Source organism: Eleutherodactylus coqui, chromosome 6 (assembly GCF_035609145.1).
Source record: "Eleutherodactylus coqui strain aEleCoq1 chromosome 6, aEleCoq1.hap1, whole genome shotgun sequence".
Taxonomy (NCBI): domain Eukaryota; kingdom Metazoa; phylum Chordata; class Amphibia; order Anura; family Eleutherodactylidae; genus Eleutherodactylus; species Eleutherodactylus coqui.
In genome coordinates, this window is record NC_089842.1 from 51,462,629 (window position 1) to 51,487,867 (window position 25,239).

A 25,239-nucleotide genomic window follows, 5' to 3' on the forward strand; every position below is an offset into this window, starting at 1 on the left:
TCCCGTTACTGAAGTGAGACTTACTGGCCTGTAGTTACCAGGCTCACTTTTGCTCCCTTTTTTGTAAATTGGGACCACGTTGGCAATGCGCCAGTCCAATGGTACTACTCCGGTCTTAATAGTGTCTAGAAATATTAGGTATAGCGGCCTAGCTATCTCGTCACTTAGTTCCTTTAGTATCCTTGGGTGTAATCCATCTGGGCCCGGTGATTTATCAATTTTAGTTTTCTTTAGACGCTTCCGCACCTCCTCCTGCGTTAGGTATGAGATATTTTGTGAGGGGTTCGTTTTATTCCCCTGCATCTCGTATGGCATTTCCTTTTCTTTGGTGAACACACTTGAGAAGAAACTGTTTAGTAGATTTGCTTTCCCTTCGTCATCATCAATGATTTCTCCTGCATTGTTTTTTAAAGGGCCAGCGCTCTCCCTGCAAATCCTTTTGCTGTTTATGTAGTTGAAAAATAGCTTCGGGTTGTTTCTGCTCTCTTTTGCGATCCGTCTTTCTGCTTCCTCCTTGGCAGTTTTGATCGTATCTTTGCATATTTTGTTTTTTTCCCTGTATGATTTTAGCGCTTCTTCGCTGCCTTGTTGCTTTAGTAGTTTGAACGCTTTCTTTTTTTCGTTTATTGCCCCTCTTACCGTCTTGTCGAGCCACATTGGTTTCCTTTTAGTTGAGTTTCTTTTATTTTTAAAGGGAATGAACTGCTCACATGAGGCGATTAGGATCCTTTTGAACTTTTCCCATTTGTCCTCCGTACTGATATTTTTGAGGATGTTGTCCCAATTAATGTTACCGATAGTAGTTCTAAGCTCATCAAATTTTGCTTTACTAAAGTTTAGTTTCTTTGTCACTCCCTGATAAGGCTTCCTATTGATTGACAGCTGGAAGTTGATTATATTGTGGTCACTGTTCCCCAAGTGCCCCTCAACCTGCACCCCCTTTATACGTTCCGGTTTGTTGGTTAGTACTAGGTCCAGAATGGCCCTCCCTCTTGTTGGTTCCTGCACAAGTTGGTTCAGGTAATTGTCTTTAATTACTCTCAAGAACTTATCACCCCTGTGAGATTTGCAGGTTTCGTTCTCCCATGTTATATCTGGGTAATTAAAGTCCCCCATGATAATTACTTCGTTTCGTTTTGACACCTCTTCTATCTGCCTTAGTAGTAAGTCTTCAGTTTCTTCTGTTGCTTTTGGTGGTCTATAGAAGACCCCTATCAGGATTTTGTTATTTTTTCCTCCCTGTATTTCTACCCACAGAGATTCCACCTGTTCGTCTCCTTCCCCTATATCCTCCCGTAGCCTCGGCTTCAAGTTCGATTTGACGTACAGACATACCCCTCCCCCTTTCTGGTTCCTTCGGTCTCTTCTGAAGAGATTGTACCCCTGCAAATTCACCGCCCAATCGCACTTATCATCAAGCCATGTTTCCGTAATTCCGACTATATCATAACTTTCATCAGTCATTCTTGCTTCAAGCTCACCCACTTTACCGATCAGACTTCGTGCATTCGTGATCATACAATTTATTTCATTTTTTTTGTTTTTTAAATTTGTTTTGTTGCTATTCGTACTATTGGCTGATCTATCAGTTCTAACTGTACTAACCCCACCCCCTGCTCGTCCCCCATTCCCTTTGCTTGGACCCAGATCGCTAATTACACTGGCTACCCCACTATTTCTCATTTTACCCTCCCCCCCAGTCCCTAGTTTAAACAATCCTCCAGCCTTCTAGCCATCTTTTCCCCCAGCACAGCTGCACCCTCCCCATTTAGATGCAGCCCGTCCCTACGGTAGAGCCTGTAGCCGACCGCAAAGTCAGCCCAGTTCTCCAGGAACCCAAATCCCTCCTTCTTGCACCAACTCCGGAGCCACTTGTTTACCTCCCTAAGATCCTGCTGCCTTTCTAGTGTGGCATTAGGTACAGGTAGTATTTCCGAGAAAACTACCCTGGAGGTCCGTGCCCTGAGCTTGGACCCTAAGTCCCTGAAATCATTTTTGAGGGCCCTCCATTGACCTCTAATTTGTTCATTGGTGCCAACGTGCACCATGACCGCTGGATCCTCACCAGCCCCTCCCAGTAATCTGTCAATCCGATCCGCGATGTGTCGAACTCGAGCGCCAGGAAGACAACACACCGTTCGACGATCCCGGTCTTTATGGCAGATTGCCCTCTCTGTCCCCCTAATAATTGAGTCCCCCACCACTAGAACCTGTCTAGCCTGCCCTGCGCTCCCCGTCCCCGTCTCACTGGAGCAGTCATCCCCCTGGCGTTCAGAGGGCGTGTCGTGCTGCAGCGGTGCTGGCTCTGTAATGGCATCCCCCTCATCTGCCAATCGTGCAATTGGTCATCAGTAGTTGATCTGCTGGAGTCTACTGCTCGGGACCCGACCGATCAGCTGATCAGGCACAAGCTTACAGTGCTGCAATACGCAGGGGTATAGAGTAGAAGTTGCTGCTCCGACCTCTGTGTAGTGGCCGGCACTTGTAACTACAGGCCAGGTAGAGCTGCATCTGCAGTTACAAGCGCCGGCCACTACACGGGGGTCCCAAACGGCTGATACCCTATTAATGATCTATTCTAGCAATAGTATTTGCCTGGAAAACCCCTTTAAGCATCTGCTCCGTCTCAGCTGAGTGTTTATACTCGGCTATCTCTGGCAGTCCCATTTAAAGTTAATGGAGCGACACCGTGCTTGTGCAACCAGCACTCTATTCAGTCCCCTCCTTACTGCAGGGGGCGCAGTAAGCCCACAATTAGGAGGAGGGGTGCATGGGACTCCTGTTCTCAGGATTGGTGGGCGTCTCAGTGGTGAGACCCTCACCGATCAGCAAGTTATCTGCTATCCAGTGGATAGGGAATAACCTGTGATCCTGGTACAACCACATTTAGGGGTTAAGAGGGGTATTCCTGCTAACTTTCTCTATTGATGACTGGCAGGAAGCCGCCACACAGATCCCTATGGATCAGCTGATTCACAGAGCCACTGTCATAGCAGTCAGCGGAAGAAGCAGACCATAGCACAGTGGCCGAGGTTGGTATTGCAGGTGCATCTCCTGTTGACTCCAATGGGAGCTGTGCCTGCAATACCAACCAGGGGGTGCTGTGCTACCTTCATTTTATGCTTATCGTTCGGTTTAACCCCCGCTCGTTCAGTCCTCCTCAGTCACTTATACAGCGAATGTGAAAGGCTGAACGTTTCTCATATGAACGAGCCAGCAATGTATCTGCCGGTCTAAACAGGCTGCCCGAGAGCAAACGAGCCGGTGATGACGTCACTCGCTTGTTCAAACGATAATCGGCTCGTCTTAGAGAGCCCTTAGTTACGTCCTCTTAAAGTACAGATATAGGCAGGATAAACTTGTGCGCAGGTTCTTCTTAAGGCACAGCAGAACAGGGCATGAGCCGCGGTGCCGTACCAAACGCGGCGGGAGTCCTGTCGGCCAGTGGTTAAACGAATGAAGATCGCATCCCACATGAGCCATCAGTGATAAGAGCCCCGGAGCACTAATTAGTCTGACATCACTACTGATATGCTAACTCTTTCTCATTATGTTGCCACTTACCAGGCGCCGGCCAGGATGTTGGACGCAGCTGTATCTTGGTTTCCATAGGCGGAAAGAATGTGATGCTGGATTGCGGGATGCACATGGGATACAACGATGACGTGAGTCCTAATGTATGGGATGTAGTCTAACAAGGCTGGATGATCCTTGTACTAATTACCTTCCTCTGTTACTTGTGACAGCGGCGCTTCCCAGACTTCTCCTACATCACACAGAATGGAGGTCTCACCGAGTTTCTGGATTGTGTGATCATCAGGTAACAAAACAGAGGAACATCAGCGCTTGTTTAAATGGCCTTTTACGCAGGCTGATTTGGGCTGTAATGCAGGGTGCGTCGAAATGGCGTGGCGGTGGACATACAGAGGCGATACAATGGCCGCCATTTTAAGGACACAGACCTTTTTTTTCCATTTTCGGTTTTTCTGCCCCCTCCCCGCCCTTTCTTAAAAGATCATAACTCCTTTATATATCCATCGACATAGATGTATGAGGCTTGTTTTTTGCGGGACGAGTTGTATTTTTCAGTGGTACTATTTAATGTACCATATAATGTACTGAAATTTTTTTTTTTAATTCTAAGTGGAGTGAAATGGGGGGAAAAAAACCCCCAAATTCTGCAATCTTTGGGTGCGTCTTGTTTCTACGGCGCACACACTGCAAAAAAATGAAATGACACAATAACTTTATTCTATGGGTCAGTACGATTACTACGATACCAAACAGGTTTTTTTTTGTTTGTGTTTTTTGCTGTACTACTTTTATTTTTTTTCAGATATTTAATTTTTTTTAAATTATTTTCTGCTGCCATCTTCTAACCGCCATAACCTTTTTTTTTTTTCCGTAGACCTAGTTGTGCGATGTCTCATTTTTTGCAGTACGTCCTGTAGTTTCCATTGCTACTATTTTGGAATACATGTGACTTTTTGATAGTTTTTAATTGCATTTTTCCTTGGAGACAAGGTGACCAAAAAAGCGTATTTCTGGTGTTCCTTTTTTTTTTCTGATAACGTTCATCCTGGGGCGTAAATAATGTGTTACTCTGATAGGTCGGACTTTTACTGACGCAACGATACCAAATATGTATTCTTATTTTATTATTTAGATTCTTTTATTATAAATATGGCAAAAGTTTTTTTTTTCTTAACTTTTCTTTTTTTTCTTCACGTTTTTTTTAAATAGTTTAACTTTATTGATTACTTTTTTTTTAGTCCTCAGAGAGGACAACAACTTGCGATGCTTTGATCGCTCCTGCAGTATGATGTAACGACGCACTGGCACCAACGGCTTCCACTAACTGCAATGGAAGCCGTCCATGTGATTTTCTGCATAGAATAGAACATGCTGCGATTCTCCCTTGCGAGCGGAAAATCGCAGTTGGTCTCCACTCATGGACATGGGAGAATCATTAAACACAGCATATATATGGACGGACACTGCTGCAGAATTCCTGGCGGGTGTCTGGCTGCAAATTCCGCAGCGATAATCTGTCTGTGGGCATTGGCCCTCAGGGGTTAAATTGAGGATACAGAGATACCTTTTTAAAGGAAAGCCATAAAGGTCCCGGTTGAACAGATATTTTCTAATATTTTGGGTGCGTACATAAAGATGTGTTCTTTGTATATGAAGTTTGCAGTGGTGCTGCCCACAGCTTCCAGATTATCCATCTATGATGTATTGGACTATGTGGTTACAGACAGTCTTTTCTTCTCCAGCCATTTTCACCTGGATCATTGTGGAGCACTCCCGTATATGAGCGAGATGGTTGGGTTTGATGGGCCCATTTACATGACTCATCCTACTAAAGCGATTTGTCCCATCCTGCTTGAAGACTACCGGAAGATCTCTGTGGACAAGAAAGGGGAAACTAACTTTTTTACATCCCAGATGATTAAAGATTGCATGAAGAAAGTAGTGGCTGTGAATCTTCATCAAACCGTGCAGGTATGATAGACCTTGTGTGCCGTACCTGAGGGTCATATAGAACATCTGGTCCATAGATTAAATGGTAGAGCCCAAGTCTGCCAGATGGATAAGACATCGGCACTCCAAGCGCTAACATCCTGGTGAGCTGCTACTCATCAGCCACTCACTATAAGGGACTTTTACATGGGCCGACAGTTACCCAAGGAATCGCTCCAATAGCGATGACGGGCGACTGTCAACCCCTGCAAACACTGGACCCAATAGGGGCAGTGAACGAGAATCTCTCACCTGTCAGAGACACTTGGTTATCAGATCACCTAAAAAACAAGCGACTGTCGCCCGTGTAAACATGGAGTAGTTCATCTATGAGTGAATGCCTGTCTACTTTGGTGGCGGGAAGCCTGAAGAGCTCCTCGTCGCTCCACCTTCATTCAATGAGTGATTATCGCTCCTGTACAAAAGCAAAGAAGCGATACTCATTGGGACGGCTGCTGGTGCTTAAAGTGACCCTCTGGGCCTGAAGAAACAAAGATGGCCAAACCTCTTCGCTGACTACCTGTAAATAGTATGCATTGGTAGTCTAAGACATTACATGCTGCCCAGCATGGCTCCTGTGGACCGTACTGGTTAATCAAAGCAGGTATAGTGTCTTAGACTAATTATGCATACTAATACGCAGTATGCATCAGGCAGTGGGAGAAGCTGGTACGGCCATCTTTGTTTCTCCAGGCTTGGAGGGTCGCTTTAAGTGTAAATGTACCCTAAGCTGCAGCGTCAAGCATGAGGGAAGACTTCTACTTTACATATATTCCTTCTGTGAGTATTGTGAAACATGCTGTTGTCAGATGAGCAAATGTACATAGTAAGTATTGTCCTACTCTTTTTCTATTTTTTTTTTTAGGTCGATAACGAGCTAGAAATTAAGGCCTACTACGCAGGGCATGTTCTGGGAGCCGCCATGTTTCAGATTAAAGTTGGCTCTGAATCCGTTGTATATACTGTAAGTATACGGCATCAAAAAAGTTGCCGCACCCATGACCGCTAAGCTCAGGTCTACAAAGCAAAGAAAGTTGAAGAAAGCCGCCTCTATAAAAGAGTCTTCCTTATTGTACATCCGCAGTCAGAGTTCCAGAAGATGAGTTAGACCGCACAATACATTGTGCTCACGTATACATGTTTCGAAGCACTACACTTCTTGTTCAGCACAGTGAGTATGCTGTGAGCAAGAAGCCAACTGCTTTGAAACGTGTAAGCGTGAACGAAACCTGCTGTGTGGTCTAACTCAGTGTTCCCCAACTCCAGTCCTCAGGGACCCCCAACAGGTCATGTTTTCTGGATTTCCTCAGTATTGCTCAGGTGATGTAATTATTGTCGGTGCCTCAGACATTGCCACAGCTGTTCGTACTATAGGAGATCCTGAAAACATGACCTGTTGGTGGTCCCTGAGGACTGGAGTGGGGACCCCTGGCCTAACTCATCGTATGTAACTTTTACTGCAGATGTACAATAGAGAAGACTTGTTTGTGGAGCCGGATGTTTCTTCACATCTTTTCATGTTTAATGCTGATGGGCTGACAGTAAATGTGCGCACCTCAGTCTTCAGCTGGTGAGCACACTTGTTTGCTCTTTGCCAACCCTGATATTACAATTATTGACTTGATGGTTTTGGGCAGATCCAGTTGTGGCATTTGTGTATCATTATGGCCTAGGAGAGGTTTGTATCGGTTTTCTCATAATTCAAACTATCCTCATTTTTTCCCCCTAGGGTGACTACAACATGACTCCAGATCGGCATTTGGGGTAGGATCTTTACAACACATTAGTCGTCTTTGCGGTCAGGGTTATCTTGTTCATATCCTTGTAAAATTCTGTCCGACATGCTGTGTTCTTCATTACTGAGTCAGACTGTTTGTTTATGTAGCATTGGTGGATTTTGTGCAGTGACACATCTGCTGGATTGAACACAGCCTCCAACAGAAGTCGTATGCATGGTACTCTATGATACATGGAGCATTTCTATGATTGATTAATCTTTTGATTTTCTCTTCCTTCAGAGCTGCATGGATTGATAAATGCCGCCCGGATTTACTCATCTCTGAATCCACCTATGCAACAACTATCAGAGACTCTAAGCGTTGTCGTGAGAGAGACTTCCTGAAGAAGGTCCATGAGACGGTAGAAAAGGGTGGAAAGGTTAGTCACGTTTTATTTTCTTTCTGTCTGAAATGTGGTTTCAATTTAGGATGGTCCACGAAAGACCATTGTAAGTACCAAACATTGTTAACATGAGGGATCGCTATGGGGTTAGCTAAAGATCAACAGGAGCGATAATCGCACCAGACAAACATTGATTGGAGCCACTTGTACAATCATGAGATTTAGAAAAGAGGTCTAGAGGCGCATGACGAGAACATTGTTCTCCCTCTATACAAGTCACTGGTCAGACCACACATGGGATATTGTGGACAGTTTTGGGCACCGGTACTCAAGAAGGACATATCAGAGCTTGAGCGGGTACAAAGGTGGGCAACTAAAGTGATAAAAGGAATGGGCGGACTACAATACCCAGAGAGGTTATCAATATTGGGATTATTTAGTTTAGAAATAAAGACCTAATAACTATGTATAAATATAATCAGAGGTCAATACAGAGATCTCTCCCATCATCTATTTATACCCAGGATTGTGACAAGGGGGCGCCCTCTACATCGAGAGGAGAGAAGGTTTCTACACCAACATAGAAGGGGGTTCTTTACTGTAAGAGCAGTGAGACTATGGAACTCTTTGCCTGAGGACGTGGTGATGGCGAACTTGGTAAAAGATTAACGAGGGGCCTGGATGCCTTTCTTGAGAGTTACAATATTACATGTTATAGTCACTGGTTACTTCAGAACGGTCGGTGATCCGGAAATTATTCCGATTGCCAGATTAGAGTCGGGAAGGATTTTTTTTCCTTAAATGGGGAAAATTGGCTTCTACCACATTGTTTTTGGTTTTTTTTGCCTTCCTCTGGATCAACATTGGGGGGTGAAGATAGGCTGAACTGGATAGACATATGTCTTTTTTCGTCCTTACATGCTATGTTACTGCTCACATCTAGGCCAAAGTCGATGTGTGGTGAAGGATGACTATTATCGTATTGATATGTTGAGAAATTTTCTTAAAGGGATTCTGTCATCAAGGTCATGAAGTTTGATTTGGATCTGAGCTCCGAGTCACGGAGGTGGGTAGCACCGGCCTCTGCTCACCCGCAGCATGTAGAGTGATCGCTTTCTCCCTATACACAAATGGGGAATATGTTGTCAAGCTGCCTGATGCAGGAGGGAAAAAGCCTGCACTGCTCACCTCCATGACTTGAAGCTCCGCTCCAAGTCAGACTTCATAACCCTGGTGACAGAATTCCTTTAAAGCGGTTTCCCTAAAAACATCTGGATACAGTGTGACATAACTGTATTGATGGTAGGGGGCTCTGACCACCAGGCTCTTCATGATTGCTAAAGTGAAATGGGCTGCAGCACTCCGCTACCGCGGGTAAAAGTTGAGTGAGGCCAGTGAGACTCAGAGGTTTGGAGCTCCAAGAAGGGGTTGCTTCCCCCTGTATTGTAGCAGTTGGTTGCTGTCTTTGTAGTCAGAGCCCCAGTGGTCATACATTAATGGCCATATCCCACTCATGTGCCATAAAGGTAATAGGAGAATTCCCATATAAATCTCCTCTGTGTGATGGCACCCTATTGTATTTGTATCCCAGCTCAACTGTTTTCTCCTTTGACAGGTCCTCATTCCTGTGTTTGCACTGGGGAGAGCTCAGGAGCTGTGCATCTTGCTGGAGACATTCTGGTAACCTGGCATGATGTGTCTTTGTAACTTCCATTGCATTAAACTTAATTTGCATACTACAATGTCTGTCCAACAAGTCGCCCAAGATGTCAGACTAACTAAAATAATTCTGCGTATGTTTTGGGAATGGGGCATCTTGCAGGACTGTAAGCAGCCAGAATCATGGCTCTTTGGACTTGTGGATATGGCCGCCCTGTATAAGCTATTGTTCTTTTTATAACAAAAAGAGATTACTGAACCCCTTAACTCTACAAGGTGTACACCTACGCCATCCGGCGGCAGTGCTTGTATGTAGCAGGTCTGGTAACAAAGCCCGCTCCATACACGGTGAGTGCTGGCTGTCGTTGACAGCTGACACCCATCCACTGTTCATCTTTTAAATGCCGATTGGAGTTCGGGGATCCCAAACGGCCCTGCTGCAGTGAGATCCCCTGGTGCCGTTCAGTTGTCATGGCATCTGGCGGCTTTTTGAATGTCCTCTGGGCTGCCATGTGTTCCTGCATAGTAACATGAGCCTGTGGCCTGTCCTAATAAAATGCCTGCAGAAATCAAACGATTGCAAGTTCAAGTCCTCTATATGGACTAAAAAAAATCGAAGGATAGTAACACTATTCTATTTTTTTAAGTAGTGCAACAAAGAAAACTACCGGATTTTTCGCTGTATAAGGCGCATTCGCCCCCCCCCCCCCATCACTTCCAAACTAGGGGGTAAAAGTCAGTGCGTCCTATAACGCGAATGTGCTGAAATCGGACAGAGCCGGCAGCTTAAAAGGAGTGCAAGTCCTTTTCACAGAGCTGCCTGCCAAGAGCAGAGCAGCCCCTGCAACAGCTAATTGGTGGGGGCGGGGGAGCAGCAGGGTGCTTAGTAATCAGCTGGCCTGCTATGGAGCCAACAGTGTGATAAGGATCGCAGGTCAGCTCCATAGTTCCTCCCCTCCCAGCCCGCTCTCAGCAATCAGCTGTAGGTAAAGTCGTTCAGTCACTACATGCGTTTACACTGGTCGGTTTATCGTTCAAATACGCGGGAGTCTGAACGATTCTAACCGATAATCTTACAGATGACTGCCTGATTGCTTTGCTCCATCTCGGTTGATAAGGCCCCTGTTTTATGGAACCTTCTCCATTCCATTTGTCCTGTAAGTCACGCTGTGTGGGGTTTAATTAGTTTTTTTCCCCCCTGTGTTATTTCCAGTTGGGAACCTCTACTCTTCCCTGGGTTTGTAATAAAGCAATGGATACGACTGATCTAAGTTATGTCTACACTTCTGATGCAGAATCTACACATTCCATGCATTACAATGTATCTGTTTTCTTTGGTGTGGTTGTATCGCTGCATCACTTTCTGGTTTTTGCATGTTCTTTATTCTTCAATATAATAAATGTTGCTTTAGAAAAAAAAAATTCTGTCCCAATTCAGGGAGCGGATGAATCTGAAAGCGCCAATTTACTTCTCCACGGGTCTAACTGAAAAAGCGAACCACTACTACAAACTGTTCATTACCTGGACTAACCAGAAGATCAGGAAGACCTTCGTACAGAGGAACATGTTTGAGTTTAAGCACATCAAGGCCTTTGACAGAACGTTTGCAGATAATCCTGGTCCAATGGTAAGAACATGCGTCGCAGCTTATCTATGGTGGTAACCTGTGGATTAATGTATACGCTATCAGGAAGACTGGGCAATTTGGCTGAAAACTAAAATCTTGTTTTTTGTTTTTCCTTCAATCTCTTCTCGATTTTTAAAGTTTTTCTCTTAATTTATTTTTGCTAGAGAAGTTAATACCTGAACACCTGTTTGTTTTACATAAGGGAATCACAAGCACAGCAATTCCTTCCCATATATTGATTTATCAGAGTTAAATGGGACAACTCTGATAATAATCGGTACTTATCAAGGAACTGCTGTGTATGTGATTCCCTCATGTAAAACAATGGGGTATGAACTTGTTATATATACACATGATGGTCAAGATTTTGCCATTTACTATGCGCACACTCCCAGTCCCCCCCCCCTCCTTCCCCGTGTACCGTGCGCGCACTCCCATTCTTCCCGCCCCCGTGTAACTCTCCAGAATATGTAACTTTATTCAAGAAAGCTTTTCTGTAACTTCTTTGCACTTTGTAACTTGCAGGTGGTGTTTGCAACTCCAGGAATGTTACATGCCGGTCAGTCCTTGCAAATTTTCCGCAAATGGGCTGGGAATGAAAAGAACATGGTGAGATACACTTTGTAGCGCCCAGGGATAAACGGTAGTTTTAATATATTTGTCTCATGGTGACCATACATAGTACGTGTATACAGCAGAATCAGCCGGTCGGCTGATCATCTAATGTCTATGGGGGCTTCTTGACTCTCCCTCTGACAGCAGATGTCTATAGACAAGAGGATCGAGCAGCTGGATCACAACTGCCCAGTAGTAGGATTTGTTTTTTGGAAGATGTCATTGCTAAGTTTGCACATCAGTAGAGGAAACAAGGCTGTATTTAAAGGGGCTATTCCAAAATACTTATATCACCTATCCGTAGGAGACGTGATAAGTCTGATCAGTGAGGAACTCCCCTCTGAGACCCTCACTGTTCTCCGGAATGATGGTCCCAAGTTTCTGTCTTCTTGTTGTATGCTCACTGCACCTCCCCACAATGATATCCGATTGAATACTGTAGAAGCCGAGAAATAGCGGAGTACAAGCACTTTGGTTCTCCCTGTCAGCCCCATTGGAAAGACTAAAGCAGCACTACGTATGGATGACCACCACTCCATTCAATCTCTTCCTTACTGCAGGGTGTACAGGAGTCTGCAGTAAGGAGGAGGATGAGGGAAACTGGACCCTCGTTCTTGGGATTAGTGGGGGTCTCAACATTGAGTTGTATAGTGATGCAGGATTTCGGATACAATTCAGCAAATGGAGTAACCAAAATGCACATTATTAAAGAGCACAGAAATTAAAAGCATGAACACTAGAATGATAATAGTTAAACAGTTGGAACATTTACCTTCAAGGAGCTATCTACTACTAACTAAAAGGTGGTCGTGCCTTGTGCGTAGTCTGTAGTAATAACTTGTGAACAATGTCAATAACCCCTGGTTAAATATAGGTACCTCCTCTGAAAAATACAAAATTATAAAATATATTTTACATTTTTGGCCTATTTAGGCCCTACGATTCTCACTCAAAATTCGCTCAAAGCCCTCTATTGAGCGAGAATCGTTGGGTCTAAATGCACAGATATCATGCAGTTTTCGTGTACGTGTCGTTCCTCGCTCAATTCTAGTTTTCTTATCACAGTCGGCAGCGCTGATAAGATTTTTTCAGCTCATGTCCCGCTGGTAGTTCACAGCAGTACGCCAGCCGTAATCACGGAGAACAATGCAGCTGTTTGCTTATGCAAAACAGCTGTACTGTTCGCCGAGTGATAGCCATACCGTCCCGCTTCGCCTGCATAGCTCTTAAGTAACTATATAGCTACTATAGACTATGTAATGATGATCGCTCAAAATTGTCACTCAAACGACAGTGTAAATGGGGTCTTTTTCTCAGGGTTAGCACTCTGCTATTATCAATACAGACTGTTGGAAATGTAGATTACAGAATACAATTGTGATATCCCTTTAATTACATCTTGTTACCATAGGCGACATTCTACTTTGCCAACTAAAGAATGCAGTTCATAAATAGGGGCTTGAGCACTAAAACTTGCCAACAGTTTCGTGTTTTTGGTGAAAGCTCTATTTCCCACAACAGGCCTGCTGATTAATTTTGTTTTAACCCTCTCTGATGTAAGCACCCGTGTAAACCTATTGGAGGCCGGCCTCACTCACGCTTTGTTGCATGGGAGTTGCAGCTGCTACTGGCCTGAGCTTATTTTAGGCCCGTAGCACGACTCGACTACTGCTCTCGGGTACCTTGTCACAATTCAATTGCCCTACCAGGTTAGGGCAATGATGTGGCTGCTCTCACTCTCTCAACTGCAGACGGCAGTCACAGCAGGTCCCTCAGCCACCCTCCGGTTATCGGTGCAGCTCCCTCTTGGTCCTTGGCAATACAGCATCAGCCTATTAACTCTCAGTCCTGCACCCTCGGCTTTGTGCAGTCCACCTCCACCGCCTTTGCTCACAGCCTTCTGAGCAATCTGTGGTGCAGCACTAATTGTCCTTTTTATGTCAGGGCTCCAGCCAATCATGCTCAGTTCCATTGCGCCAGAATTTAGTGCAAATTTTGGCACACGGGACCCTTTTGATGCACTTCTTCAGTCTGCAACTTAACCTCTTAGGGATTAGCCCCTTGCAATCCCACCAATCAGGCTTTTATCAGCTATACTGTGGTTAGGTGACAAAGTGAATTGTGGGACAACCTTTAGTACTTTATCCACACCAGATCTGTGCAGTGTAAACATTGGCTTTAAAGGGGTACGTTCCACCTGATAGTGACAGCGAGGTAAAGTACAGAAGAATAATTTTTAGTTTCAAATCCTGCTTTTTACTGTCCATTGGTTCCAGGCGGTTCCTTTATAGTCTTTTTACTGTTTGTAGTCAGTGGGTTGTTATAAGGTGGCCATGTGAGCAGCGCAGCTCACAGAACTACATATTCCAGGCTTCCCTTCTCTTAGTGTGTTGCTGTGCTCATTCACACGGGCGTATTGTCACCGTGTATTTCTCATGTGTCACACGTGGCAAATGGAAGCATTGAAAGTCTATGGATTTAAATTCTTTCATTCATACCTGCGAGGGGACATCCGTATAAAACGCAGGAGAAATAAATCGCAGCATGCTCTATTTCTCCCTGCTTTATATGGAGCTCTTGAAGGGCTGCGTATTGGACTGCTGCCCCTTCACAATGCCTGTGACAGGGCAGCGTTTAATAAGCAGCCCTGCTCTGCACAGACTGGGGAATTTGAAAAAAAAAATTGGCAACATAATCCCGGGCAAGCGAAGGGCCTATCGCAGCCCGTACGGAATCTCTGCCGGGTCTTCTGCCAGCAGAGGTTAGGGGCTGCAATGAGTAACAGCTGCAGCAGCTGCCCATGCTGGACCAGGTCTTCTGTGTGCTTCTAGGATACATTACATGCACTATAACCTTGGGGGAGGTAGAAAGGGAATCTGTAATCAGATTTGAGCTCGTATACTATGTTATGGAGCTCAAAGGTGAGGAAATGGGGAGTCCGGGGAACCGTTTCATACTCCTTGGGTGCTTCTTTCCAGTGCCATGTCCCCATGAACATAGCACGTGCACAAAGTGACTCTCTTATATCTGCTCTGCCACTCATCTCTATGGGAGAACATGGTTACAGCCATCCGAAAAGAGTCGCTCTGCCTGTGTGCACCGACTTCGCAGGGAGACAGCGCAGAAACAGGGCATCAATGAGTATAAAACCCAGCTCCCTGGACTGCGCTCCCTCATCTTCGAGCCTATAATATAGTTTAAGGGAGCTCAATGGTGATGGCTGGTTACCTTTTAAACAATGCAGAACGAAGCAAGGATTTCCTTCACTCCGAGGACTTCAATAAGAAAGAATTGCTTTATATGAATAATATGGAGTAAAAGCATCTTACAGAAAATCTCCTACATGTTTCAAACAAAGTTCTTAATCATGGCTGCTATGATGATGAACGGTGTTTGAAACGTGTAAGCCGTCTTCTGTGAGACACTGTAACTCCATATTGTTTAAATAAAGCAATTCTTTCATACTGTGGTCCTTGGAGTGAAGGAAATCCTTATTCCTGCCACGGACGCTGAGCTGGCATCCTGGCATCCTTTATCTAGGGCGAGACTCTGGTTATCTGAAACGAAAGATTGGAGATTGATTACCGTCTGGAATACCCCTAAATTACCAAACCTGTGTCATAGCATTATCCTTCTTACATACATTTGGATGGTATACGTCGGGATACCGCAGCATCATCTGTATTGTAAAGGACAGTCAACCACACTTTTCACTACAACTGTATACCGACATACACCGGAGATAAAATCACCTAAACTGCTTGGTATGTTCCCTTCAATGGGAATAAATGGCAGCCATACAAGTGTATGGGCATATAGCGAGGCATCCTACAGAATAGCGCTGTACATGTACTTGGTCATTGATCAGTCAGCCTACGTCCTATCCTGTTTTATGGTGCCATATTGTACTGCACCCACTTATCTGCTTGTCATTGACTTTTGTGCAGGTGATCATGCCTGGTTACTGTGTACAGGGCACAGTGGGGCACAAGATCTTAAGTGGCCAACGTAAACTAGAGATGGAGGGGAGGCAGACGGTAAGTTCCGTTTTTCAAAACCTGTACATTACCATACGACAATTGATGATGGTGACCATTTAATGTTATTTGCTGGCAGCTGGAAGTGAAAATGCAGGTGGAGTATATGTCCTTCAGTGCCCATGCCGATGCCAAAGGTATCATGCAGCTTATCCGCCAGGCTGAACCGCGGAACGTACTGTTGGTGCACGGAGAAGCCAAGAAGATGGAGTTTCTCAAGCAGAAGATTGAACAAGAGTTTCGTAAGTAGGAAGATTGCAGTAACCTGTAAATGTCCCCAACTGTATGTTCATTCTACGGCCTCCGCCTTCTGCACTCAGTATACAAGTAGCCCTCTGTCCACAGGTATCCAGTGCTATATGCCTATGAATGGAGAGACCGCCACCATCGTCACCAACCCTAACATACCAGTGGACATCTCATTGGGCCTGCTGAAGAAGGAGAGCGCACTGAGTAAGTAGAGTTTTATTGTATTGCGGTGTGATTATGGCTCCCTTTCTGGTGCTTACATTGATGTTATATCTTTGTATTTCATTCTAGGTCTCGCACCAGATGCTAAGAAGCCCAGGCTGATGCACGGAACGCTTATAATGAAAGACAATGTAAGTCAGGATGAAATCTACATTCTGCACCATCTGTACATGTTGGCTATAGATCATCACTTATGGAGACTTTGATGTGGTTGTATAGTTGCAGCCTATGTGGTGGTTGAAATGCCTTGAGCTTCTACACAAAGGTCTTTCAAAACAATATCAGTTTTTTTTACACTTGGTAATACCGCGTTTCCCCAAAAATAAGCCCTAGCCGGACTTTTTTTTTTAGGATTTTCGGGAAGGCTCGAAATATAAGTCCTAGTTAGATTAGATTCAAGAAAAAAAGAGATACATGACCCAAGAAGCTCAGTATAGGTCCTTTCCTCTGCTCTCCAGAGCCTTGACGCGGTTCCCGCAGTCCTCTGCCTCCCACGCAGGATCATTTCTTGGTTACGGGATATATAAATCCCGCCTCCACAAAATGATGGCTGTGATTGGATGAGCCGTGGCTCACCCAGTTCATAAATCCCGCCTCCACAAAGCGATGGCTCAGATTGATTCTTCAAGTGCCACGGTGCTTGAAGAATCAATCAATGCAACGCTTTAAGAACCAATCACAGCCATCGCTTTGTGGAGGTGCGGTTTATGAATCTTTTAAACAGGAAGTGATCCTGTATGGGTGGCCGTAGACTACGGGAATCGTGCGGGGTTCTAGAAAGTAGTGGGGAGGACCTGTGGACCAGGCCTGCTGGGTAAGTAAAATAAGACTTAGTGCCTATTTTGGGGCAAAAATTAATATAAGACTCTGTCTTATTTTCGTGGAAACACAGTAGTAAGAACTGCTCTTAAAGTGGCTATTTCATTAAAGGGATACGTGTAATCCGTTTTCTCCATAGTAAGCTATCTACCCTATTTAAGTAATGAGGTTGTGGGCATTTAAAAGGATACTTTGTTGTAAATGGTGTTTCAAGCAGATCATCTGATCACGGTCCGCTATCAGTGCAGACAGTGCTGGAAGTACTACATGATTTTACAGCATTGGCAGGACACAACTGTTGTCATTGTAGTCTCTCTGTAGTATTGGTCAACTACAATAGCCCAAGGCTATGGTATTACTTCCACATTGCAATACAACATTTGGCCATATGGTGATGTCACTCGCTGCACAGAATACATTATGTAAATGTCTAAGCCCATTATTTCAGTGGCTGTATGGGACTTCTCCAACATCCCATAGGAGCTAGCAGAAGTACTAATACTGAGGTTTGACGAGAACTAGTGACTTTTCCCCCCCTAAGATAATGCATACCAATTAATGTACACGATACGATAAACTGTTCTGACATTACCCAAAATGATGATGTTTCCTTTGTTCTGGGCAGAGTCTCCGTCTGGTGTCCCCCGAGCAGGCTCTGAAGGAGATCGGGCTGAGTGAGCACCAGCTACGATTTACCTGCAGGGTGCACATCCAGGACTGTCATAAAGAGCAGGAGACCGTGCTGCGGATATACAACCACTTGAAGAGGTAACTCATGAATCCGTAATAGCGAATTATAGGTTACCTGTCCCATCTATGCAATACTCTGCATGAGCAGAAGAGGTCTCTGCTTTCAATAGCTCTTTTACAGAGACATTATTGGGACCACCAGCTAATATGCAGAGTAACCACTGTGTGCCGCACGGACAGCAGCTAGACGGGCCGGGAGTCACTCAGTAAGGTGCCGGTAGGTGGTCTCAGGTATCTGGAGCCATGCTGACTGCAGACTGTTGAGAAGTTCAATAAAGTAATAGGGGTAAACAGTTACTGTACCAAAGGCATGCTTGTACTCCCATGGAAATAAATGGGGTGGCAATGCACATGTGTGACTGCTCCTCCATTCATGCCGGAACCTTAAGGCCCATTTACACGGGATGAATGTCGGGCAAACTATGCCTGACACTCGTCACCGTACATACTGGCTCCCATGCTTGTACACAGGAGCGAGTATCGCTGGCTCTCTGACAGAGCGCCACAGTGAGGCTGGAGGAGATTTCACTCCTCGCTCTCCCCCACCCCTCTCCATTCACTTTAGCAGCAGCCACAGTATTAAATGTATGGAGAGGGGTGGGGAAGAACAAGGAGTGAAATCTCCTTCAGCCACCCTGGCCCCCTGCTGGCTGCTCTGTCAGCAAGCCAGCGATACTCGCTCCTGTGTAACAACACGGGAGCGAGTATGTGGGGGGACGAGTGTCGGGGATCGTTTGTCTGACATTTGTCCCGTGTAAATGGGTCTTTATGGATATCCATTCTTAGGATTTGGGGGGGTTCTAGTCGTTGAACCCACATCGATCATAAAGTTATCTACTATGCTGTGCATATGGGATAACCTTCTATCTTAGCACAACCCCTTTAAGTGGACAATATTTAATATACTTTTCTGACTGATATCAAGAATCCTACTAAAGCTGATGGATATCTTTTTTACATCTGGGGCAAACCTATTCTAAAGAGTATCGGCGGGCAAATCCTATACCGAGTTTTTTGTTTTTGTTATCCCTGATCAGGCATAAGTTCCTTACACAATAGTTCCCAGGTCAATTATCAATTCAAAGATTTTCCTTTTTTTCCCAGTGCCCCCCCCCCCCCCCCCCCTCCCCTCCAATTTTTTCATTTTTTTCCCCCAAGGCTTTCATGGATTTGTGAGAGTTTCCTCTGACCTTTTTGTACAGTATTATAAAACTCAGAAGTTAACAGGTTTTTAAAAGATCTTTTACTCATACTTGTGTGCATGCCATGTGTGTGTACATGAGGAATAACCCTACTACTGGCCATTGGATGACTGACTTCCTGATTCTCCATCCTCTCGTCTACTGTGTTCTATAGATGTACACAGAGAACTGCAGAGATTCTGGTCTCTAACTTTCTGTTACACATACAGGCATACCTTCATCATGTGAGAGTGTTTAGAAAGATTTAGCAGCGTACTTGTGTATAAACAGCAGCAGATATCTCAGCATTAGCTCCAGGAATCACATCTGCGTGTGACCCTCCCCCTGCTCTCTGCATACAGTTCAATGAGCAGGATGACTTTCCTAGCTCTGCTGTCTTAGCGTATCCTGTCAATCGTGTGAGAACAGATAATTGACAGCAAAGTACGGGTCAAGGAGACAACACTTTTTTTTCAGCACAAAAACATTATTTTAGGTAAATAGCATATTTGCTAATTATCACGCTGGCTATTATATAAGCAGTCATTTATCAAAATTCTCCATTATAAGTTTGACAGTCCCTATGTAGCATTCACATAATGGTTTAAGAGTCCCTAGCACGGTTCTCCTGGGAGTTTCTACGTCGTTTCTCTGTCTTGATATTTGTGTAAATAAGGTCGATCAGTGGGAGGAACTGTGCTTTGTTCTTCATGTTTTCTCTTGTTTGAAGCCTTTCATTGTATTCCTAACATAGCAACATAGTATGTAAGGCTGAAAAAAGACACATGTCCATCCAGTCCAGCCTATTACCCCCAATGTTGATACGGAGGAAAGTTAAAAACGTGTTCTGAAAAGCAGAAAACCACAAGAAAAAAACGTGCGCAGAGGAAGTGAGAACTTTTGCTACTGAACCCCGTAATGCTCTTCCTTTCTCTGAGTAAATTCACATTTAATAAGGTTCCTGCAGCAGAAAATCCACTGTGGATATTTGTCTTGATCTGCATCAAAATCCACGTTTTCTTACAGATTTTGACAAGAATTTCAGCCCTTCATTTGTGCAACAACGTGCAGTATAAAGTGACATGTGGCGGATGTAAAATCCACCCAGATTTTGTTTCCTACACCATGCGGATGAGATTTATTAAGATCTCATCCATGTTGTTTGTACTGAAGATCTTGTGAATTTTCCGTGTGGAAATTCCACACGGAAAAGTTGCAGCATTAACACTACATGTGGACTTACATTAACCCTTTCTAATCCGGCTCTTATTAGTTTTGGGTGGGAGAGCGTCCTTAGAATTGCTCAACAGCGACACGTAAAGATGCAATTTTGTGATGATTTAATTAGCACTTTTTTGAAAATTTAAAAGGTGAGTTATGAGTGTTTCACGCCGGGAAGATCATTTGTAATAATCCTGTAAATATATGTATATTGATAGAACATTCATTTATATAATAAGACTATTAGAGATGAGCGAGTATACTCGCTAAAGGCAATTGCTCGAGCGAGCATTGCCTTTAGCGAGTACCTGCCCGCTCGAGACGGAAGGTCCGGGTGCCGGCGCAGGGGAGCAGTGAGTAGCGGCAGTCAGCAGGAGGGAGCGGGGGGGGGGGGGAGAGATCTCCCCTCCGTTCCGCCCCGCTCTCCCCCGCAGCTCCCTGCCCGCCGCCGGCACCCGAACCTTTAGTCTCGAGCAGGCAGGTACTCGCTAAAGGCAATGCTCGCTCGAGCAATTGCCTTTAGCGAGTATACTCGCTCATCTCTAAAGACTATTTATTTCTAATTTCTCAGATGTCATACAGAGGCATCCTATAACTGCATACACTGTGTATAACATATGTTTCTAACCCTATTCAGGACAGCGCTCCGATGTCGGAGGTTGTTCTGCACTATTCAGGACAGCACTCCTCATATTTTTAGGCTTGTAGGAAGAGACCCGTGCAGGGAGAACATACAAACGTCATGCAGCTATTGCCCTTGTTCGGATTTAAACTTTGGCCCCTGGCAGAGCATGACAAACACTGAGCCACCGCAATGCCCTACATATGTAGAAGCTTGTACTGTACTTGAAGCTAAGCATAGAATCTGCTGTAAATGCCTATGTTCTACTTCCAATACCTGAAAAGAGAAGGCAGAAATTAGATTTCCCCGCACTTTCTGCTAAAAAATGGAAAAATTCCAATTTTAATATAGGAGTTGTCCCATTCTCTCTGTTCTGCTGCTGCTCCGTACATCGCGCAGTGACACAGGTGCAGGCTGAGCTCATTCACTTCAATTGGACTCATCCTGCAGTACCAGCCTTGGTCACTGCACAATGTACGGAGCTGTCTTGCTTCCTGCAGCAAAACCACTAGAAGAGGGACAAGCCCTTTTAAGGAATTGCACTTTATGTAGTCAGTAATAGAAGTGTTAAGTGACTAAATCAAAGCTTCACATAGAAATGATGGGAAAGCAGTTTCCTGCATGATAACAACTTGTAAATGACTTAATATTCCTATCGTTTGTGCAGTATTCTCAAGGATCGCTCAGTACAGCACCTGCCCGATGGCTCCATCATGGTAGAATCCATCCTCCTTCAGGTCTCCACCAGTTCTGAAGACCCCGGGACTAAAGATCTTCTTATATCTTGGACCTATCAGGTGAGTTTTCACGAGACACCATGTGATTGGTACTTATGACAGTATGAAAACACTTCCACATCCGCTTACAGGATGCATCTCTCTCATGCCAAGATCCCCTGTGAAGTGCAGACTTCCTCATTCTCTAGATTAGGTTTATGTATGAGTTAGAAATAGTTGTTTTTTTCTTTTAACCCCTTCCTGGCACATATGACTATACAGATAGTCCCCTACTTACAAACAGGTTCCGTTCCAGGCACCTGTTCCTAAGTACTTTTGTTTGTATGTCCGAACAAATGGTTGTATGGAGGGGATCGTGGGTGGATCCTGCTCCATACAACGTCGGGTGCCGGCTCTTCTTACAGCCGACACCCGTCCACACCCAGCGGCTACAGTTCCGATGAGCCGCTGTTCTGACAGCGGCATTTAAAGCGTTAAGAGTTCCAATGAGCCAGCTGTAAGAAACAGCCAGCACCCAACATTTGGTCCGGGACGCTAAGCGATTGCTAGGCAGCCTTCTGAAAGGCCCCAGGGCTGCCTATGCAGAGCGCCTATTAAGTGCACGGCTTGATAGGCACCCTGCATAGGCAGCCCTGGGGCCTTTCAGAAGGCTCCCAGCTGCCTGGCAACCGCACAGCGTCCCGCGATCTTCCCGGGCAGGCTTGATAAAACTTATTGACTTGGCTTACACTCGAGTATATACAGTATATAAATTTGGTATCGTAGTAATTTTACTGACCCATAGAATAAAGTCATCTCATTTTTGTTGCCGTCTGTACACCGTAGAAACAAGCTTTCATACAGCAACGGATAGATAAGAGTTGATTTTTTAAAAGAGGGGAGGAAAAACTGAAAATGGGGGTGGGGTGGGGGAGGGACGCGTCCTTAAGGGGTTAATACTGGTTCCCTGAAAATAAGACCTACCCCGATAATAAGCTGTACCCTGATTTTCGGGTACACTAGGTGAAAAAAAAAAGCCACAATACTCCCCTCGAAGGCCGGCGTCTGTGTCCCCTGCGATGGTCTCCCTGGCACTAGTGGCAGGCTGTTGTGTAATCCTCCCCGCTGTCAGAGGATTCACTCTATGGTATACGGGGCTTTGAATTCCCCCATCTCAAGCAAGTGAGCGCTGTGATTGGATCAAGCGCCAGCCAATCACACCGGTGCTTGATCATTCACAGCCATTCAGTGGATGACCTCACTGTATGGCTGTGATTGGTTCATCGAGCGCCGGCTGTGATTGGCCGGCACTCGATCAGCCGATCTGCTGTTGATGACTTATCCTGATGATAGGTCATCAATGGTAAAAAGTTACAAAATCCCTTTTAAGGGGTTACTCCACCATAGCAGCTTATCTCTTATCCACAGTATGAGGATGATGGTTATCCGTTCACTTGCATCAGACCTTCGGTCACTCCATGGATCAATGTTCTCCACGCATTTCTGTCTTTCACGGCTTCTTTCAGTCCGGCGATTGACATGTTGGTGGTGGCCTTGATTGTATCTCGCCGTCTTGATCTTCTCTTCCCACTGACCTTGCCAAGCATCAGTACTGTTTCCAGTGATTTAGCGCGCAGCATGTGTCCAAAAAAAGAGACCCGATGTTTGATGATTTTGCCCTCTAGTGATATTTTCGGTTTGACGTGATCTAACACTACCTTGTTTGTTGTCATGGCAGTCCAAGGTATCCGTGGCATTCTCCTCCAGCAGCAGAGCTCAAACGCATCAATTTTCCTTCTGTCTGTTTTCCTGAGTGTCCAACTTTCACAGCCGTACATCGTTATGGGGAAGACGATTGCATTGACCAGTCTGGTTTTAGTTGCAATGCCAATATCCTTGCTTTTCCAGATCTTTTCCATTCCTTGCATTGCAATCCTACCAAGTGTAATCCGCCTCTTCATCTCAGGTCCAGATTGCCTGATTTTGGATCCAAGGAAGATGAAATCTTGGACCAACTCGATTTCATTGTTATTAATGTTTATGTTCACTGTCCCGCTGGCTACCGCGGTCATGACTTTCGTTTTCTTGCTGTGGAGGTACAATCCCATGCATTCGCTTTCCTTTTGTACTCGTTGGATAAGGTATTCCAGGTCCCTCTCACTTTCCACAAGCAGGGTGGTGCCATCTGCGTATCGGAGGTTGGTGACATTTCTGCCACTGATTTTGACTCCGACTTCTAATTCGTCCAGATTGCATCGCCTCATGATCGTTTCCGCTTACAGATAGAAAAGTATAATCCACAGTACAGCTGATCATAAGTGCATGAACACTGCGGCTCCTGCCTCTGGGACCCCCACAAGGCATGACAACGGGTTTCTCTAGTTCTCGGTTTGAATGCAGCAGTGGTCACATGTGCGCACTAGCGGTGCAGTCACTGTCTGATTAGAAATATAGCGGAGTACATCGTCACTTTTCCGTCTGCCGCTGTGTTACAGAACATTTCTTCTAGGGGGGATATCAGCTAAGTATTTCAATGTACGGTAGAGGCTCCCATGTGCTGACATGCTCTTTACATGCTCTTTACATGGGGTCTGCTGTGGGCTTTAGGCCTTAACTTTTATGGGGTTCTTTACATACAGTATATTTACCATATATCCCAGCAAAGTGTGCTGTGTATATATTTGTATTACATACCTACTCCATACAACAGGGGCTACATAGACACAACACAGCATGAACACCTTAAAGCCACACGCACCACCCGTGCAAGCTGCATGTCTAACGCACAGCTAGATGTACCAGGTCACTGCACTTGTTTTCACATAAAGAAACCAGTTGTCGGTCTGTTGACACGTAACTTTAAAAAAATAAAAAACATTTTTGTTAAAATTATATTTTTGAAAACGATTACCCCCTAATTGTGACACATTTTTACATGCATAATGAGCATAAAAAGTATTATCACCTGACCTAAACAATACAATCCATCATATATTTTTAGGGACATAAATGGGGAGGGTGGGCAAGTAACTCTTCTCCACCTTCTCACCTCTCCCTTACTCAAATCCCATCAACTTTTCTACAATACTTCAACGGAACCAGGTCTCTATATAAACTATGCATTATATATATCAGACCATCTTCGCCAAATTTCCTCAAACTTACTCCTTTCCAAGGATACAATCTCTCTTTGTGATAAAATCTATCAGGTAGGAAGGGGGGGAGGCAGGCTGCATCCAGTGGGCAATAATCAGCTTCCGCGTCTGATACAGCGCTCTCTGCATTTCCAAAAGTGTATGCTCATCAACAATACCCAATATATAAGTTCTGAGATTAAAAATCACTGAAAACGGCCATATCCTTACATATACTGATACAGGATGGCAGGCATGTACACCACCTATCACTCAACAAAGTGTAGGGACTCGCAATAAGCGAGGAGCATTGACGCTGGCTTGTGGGCTCACATATTTTGGCCAAAATATCATCTAATACCTCGTATTTATAAGAAGATGTAGTGTGGTTTTGAAACACTGGGGAAGCCTGGGGTACCACTGCCTATGTGGTTCACCTTTTGGAATGCAGGGCAGCCTGCTGGATTCAAATATGGCGTCACTAATAGGCTTTGAGCCTGCATGGTGCACTATACGTATCAGGTCTGACATCCTGTATTTACTACTGCCACCCCCCTCTATAGTGGGAGGTCGTGTGAGTGGCTGTCTCATCAGTGTCCCCCACAGGTGTAATTTGCTTCCTCATTGGCTGTCTGCATATTGAGGTACGTGTAGTGCACTATGCCGGCTCGCAACCTATTAGTGACTCCATGTTTGAATCCAGCGGGCTGCCCTGCATCCCAAAAGGTGAACTATACCGACA

At 44.9% G+C, this 25,239-nt stretch overlaps 1 protein-coding gene across 2 annotated transcripts in view; it reads left to right on the forward strand.

Annotated features, from left to right (window-relative positions):
• The window catches only part of INTS11 (integrator complex subunit 11), a 34,261-nt gene that overhangs the window by 5,544 nt on the left and 3,478 nt on the right, over nucleotides 1-25,239 (forward strand). For both annotated transcript variants that reach the window (XM_066606817.1, XM_066606818.1), the window contains exons 3-17: nucleotides 3,568-3,665; nucleotides 3,747-3,820; nucleotides 5,277-5,505; nucleotides 6,389-6,487; nucleotides 7,253-7,287; nucleotides 7,542-7,680; nucleotides 9,260-9,324; nucleotides 10,742-10,931; nucleotides 11,457-11,540; nucleotides 15,494-15,583; nucleotides 15,663-15,825; nucleotides 15,929-16,036; nucleotides 16,124-16,185; nucleotides 17,499-17,641; nucleotides 21,315-21,444. In XM_066606817.1, the coding sequence (XP_066462914.1) occupies nucleotides 3,568-3,665; nucleotides 3,747-3,820; nucleotides 5,277-5,505; nucleotides 6,389-6,487; nucleotides 7,253-7,287; nucleotides 7,542-7,680; nucleotides 9,260-9,324; nucleotides 10,742-10,931; nucleotides 11,457-11,540; nucleotides 15,494-15,583; nucleotides 15,663-15,825; nucleotides 15,929-16,036; nucleotides 16,124-16,185; nucleotides 17,499-17,641; nucleotides 21,315-21,444 (1,709 nt within the window). The remainder of the gene's footprint in view (nucleotides 1-3,567; nucleotides 3,666-3,746; nucleotides 3,821-5,276; nucleotides 5,506-6,388; nucleotides 6,488-7,252; nucleotides 7,288-7,541; nucleotides 7,681-9,259; nucleotides 9,325-10,741; nucleotides 10,932-11,456; nucleotides 11,541-15,493; nucleotides 15,584-15,662; nucleotides 15,826-15,928; nucleotides 16,037-16,123; nucleotides 16,186-17,498; nucleotides 17,642-21,314; nucleotides 21,445-25,239) is intronic.